This window comes from Arachis ipaensis, chromosome B08 (assembly GCF_000816755.2).
Source record: "Arachis ipaensis cultivar K30076 chromosome B08, Araip1.1, whole genome shotgun sequence".
In the NCBI taxonomy this organism is placed as follows: domain Eukaryota; kingdom Viridiplantae; phylum Streptophyta; class Magnoliopsida; order Fabales; family Fabaceae; genus Arachis; species Arachis ipaensis.
The window spans coordinates 16,289,009-16,292,398 of NC_029792.2; the positions used below are offsets into that span (position 1 = coordinate 16,289,009).

At 36.4% G+C, this 3,390-nt stretch overlaps 1 protein-coding gene and 1 long non-coding RNA gene across 2 annotated transcripts; one reads left to right on the forward strand and one right to left on the reverse strand.

The window, feature by feature from the left end:
* Nucleotides 7-1,252, forward strand: LOC107614252. Its single transcript, XR_001614345.2, has 2 exons — nt 7-837; nt 1,029-1,252. It is a non-coding gene; the product is annotated as an uncharacterized LOC107614252 (long non-coding RNA).
* On the reverse strand, nt 1,333-2,793 carry LOC107614251. The gene is made up of 2 exons (XM_016316476.2): nt 2,279-2,793; nt 1,333-1,616 (listed from the first exon to the last, which is right to left on the reverse strand). Exons 1-2 carry the CDS (start codon nt 2,584-2,586, stop codon nt 1,559-1,561), a joined length of 366 nt encoding a protein of 121 aa, XP_016171962.1. The 5' UTR covers nt 2,587-2,793; the 3' UTR covers nt 1,333-1,558.

Below are 3,390 nucleotides of genomic sequence, written 5' to 3' on the forward strand. Positions count from 1 at the left end.
GGTTATTCACGGAGTCAAGCAGGTGATTGATAACTGTTTGTCAATAATCCCCAACGAAACAATTGGGATCGATCGAATAGCGCAAACCAGAGGTTGGCCAATTTTTATAGACGTTCTGTGCAATAATTAGTCGATCAATTGAATCGGTTGACAAACGATCTCTCTATTAGTGAATTTTGTTTTGTTTTTCCCATTAGATGTACGAATACAATATGTACGAATACAACATATTACTAGAAAAAAAGGATCTCCCAAAAGGCATACCAATCAAAAACTAACCGTGGTAAGAGAGAGGTGAAATTAATAGAACTAGAAGAAGAGGAAAGAGCTTCGATTAAGGATTTGAAGGAAGAATTGCCAATAGCTTTCCACATGACATCAGGGACTGCTCCGCGGTTATGGATTCCTGCTCGAAGATGAACATGTTGCGAGCTTTCCACATTTTCCAGCTTAAAATTTTCCACTCCATAAAGGTTCGCTTGTTGAGATGATTGCTCTTGAAGAGCGATGTTGCACGAGACCAGCTTTGCAGAAGGAGGTTGAGCCATTGCATATAACATTTCTAGGTATGGTGCTTCTTCTCCATGTCTCATTAGTCTTCACACATTCAAAGAGACAATGATTAATGGTTTCCTGGGCTTGATTACAATGGCGGCAAATGGGGGAGATTGTTTGGATGCGGCGGTGGAGGTTTTTGGAGCACATGCAGCTTTTCAGGGAGGCTCTTCCAAAGAAAGATTTTAATTTTTGGCTGCAGGGGAAGCTTCCACAAGTCTCTCCAGGTCTCTTTATGCTTCATCCAATTCGAGAAAACTCAATTGAAAGGTGGAAGAAAAGGTAAGCAATCTGGTAGCCTGAGCTCACTTTGTACTTCCTACTCTTTATTTTTGTCCAGTAGAGTTGATATTCTCAATTGGTTAAGTTTATTGATAAAATCATCTATGCTACTTCTGTTGAAAAGTGTTGCTAAATTATTTCCCGATTTTATGTGTTTTCTGGCCTGATGAGATATCTGATTCCGAGGTTAGGAGGAAAGAAAGGCTGATTCGGACCAAGCCACGGGTCTCGGAACGGGTTGATGGAGTCACCAGTACCAACATTTCAATATAAACCTTTTTCTAGTACTTTTCGATCTTCCAGCAAACTCTTTCAACCCTAAAAAGGTGTATTCCCTGATTCTGCATTTAAAACATTCCTGTACTGATAATATTTTTTTTAGTATCCTAGCTAATAAGGACTGAGATTGCGTTGATATTTTTTAGCATTGTTTAACTAGTAATGCTAGATTTTAAATTCTTAGGTCTTCAAAACCTAGACCACCTTCAACCTTAATCTCGACATAAAATCCCTGCTTATTCAGGCCATTTTGCCCCTTAGATGTACGAATACAACATTTTGTGTTATACATAAAAACGTATTTTCATTCACATCATACAATAACCATTCATAAATACATCATTTTTCTAAACATTTTTAGTTTCTAGCTATTTACTCCTAGACCATATATATCAATATATACTTTTCAATCCAATAGATACAATTGTATATGAATTGTCCATCAGAACATGAAGGGCGTTGGAGAGAATGCTGGCATAATCGTGGGCATGGTGTTTCGTCTGCGAATTACACAAAATAACATTAGAACCGAGTTTGAATTATGAGCCATATGCCAAGTTGCCAACATAAACCAAATTCAAACAGCGTAGAAGTGAACATACATAATTACAATTAATGTTCCAATTTTCCTCCCCAAATTCCACAATGCTAAACTTACAAGCAGCCTATCTAATCCTTTTCCCCTGTGGCCTAACAATAACCCAATGGCTAGGAGGATCAAATACTCACGTAAACTATTCCTTCAGCTCCTAATTTTTCTTTAGCGTATAAAATAAAATAAAATACTAAAAACGATGTTCGGTGCTGACTTTTTTTTTCAGTAATATACGATAATTGTTTTTTCCCTTTTTTTTTCACTTCATATCTTTTTTTTTAAGAAAAAATACCCATTTTATTTTTTCTTTTAAATTCAAGTTTTATGAATTACTGTTAAAGAGTAGTTAATTTTCCATTTCTTTTCAATCGTGTGGAACTGTAGATACATTTGTAAGACTTTTAAGTTTTAATATAATAGACTATAAATAGCTGAATTAAATGTTTGTATGAACAAGAAGTAACTTAAATTCAAACCTCCAATAATTTTGTTCAGTTACACTTTTAATCATAGTTATTAATGAATAATAGTAAATAATTAATTTAATAATATTTTTTCTCCGCTTACCTGTAATCATAATCTCCATCGTCACTGTAATAACGCCGCTGAACCCTCACTGCCGGAGCCACAGCGGCGCCACCGCCACTCCTCCTCCTAACATCCCTTCCAGCCCCCGGCCCTCCCCTCTCGCGCGGCGCCGCCGCGATGTCCTCGGAAATCGATCCCAGCGAGGGTCGCCAATCCGGCGCCCCTCGCTTTTTGCGGCGAAAATTCTGCGACGGCGGCGGAACCAACGGTTTCGTAGAGTAACCAGAATCCTCGGATCTAAGATTCGAAGTGCCGCAGCAATAAACAAAGTCCAACAAAAACCTCATTGAAAAAAATAAAAATAAAAATATATAAAATCCAAGAAAAAGAAACAGGAAAAGGAACTAATAATGGTACGTTCCTAATGCTATAGAATTTTTAGTGGAAAAATTAAAAGAAAAAACAAAAACAGTTTCTATTTATTCTGTTTAGCATATAGCTACGTATGACTATGTTTCTGTGTTGTGAGTTGTGACTTGTGAGTGACTGAATTTGGGACTTTATAACAAGCGCTTAATAATGAACATAACTGTCCGAGGGGATGAGATTCGTCGTTATCCGTTGCGTGCTGAGAATTTACCCTTTGGTTATGGTGTTAATTACGAGCTGTGCCATTACTTTCAAGTGCCGGCACCCTCTCGCGTCGTGGTAGTTACTGGTTAGTGGTTAGCGAGTGTTTTGGGTTTGTGTTGTGTTGAGCATTGAACTGGCCCGCTGTGGGGCTTCAATGTGGGGGCTTTTATGGGCCATGAGCCCACGTGCTGAGCGTGATTTTGATTTGCCAACACCTTCCCTAAAATATTTTTAGTTTTATATGTTAAATAATAATTAAATAGTAATTATGATTACTTGTTGATAAGAAAAAAAGCTTTTTATATATATGCGGTATTAGAAGAATCATTTAATTTTGCGTTAATATTAATATCTATTCATGTCTATTTAATACTACAAGATAATGTTAGACAATTATTTTTTAAGTATTCACTTCAAAATAGTTTTTAATATAATACTTTAATATTGTCTACAGAAGATATTTAATCTTATGTGAGATGAGTAGATGTTATTCGCAAATAATTAATTTTTCTATCAAG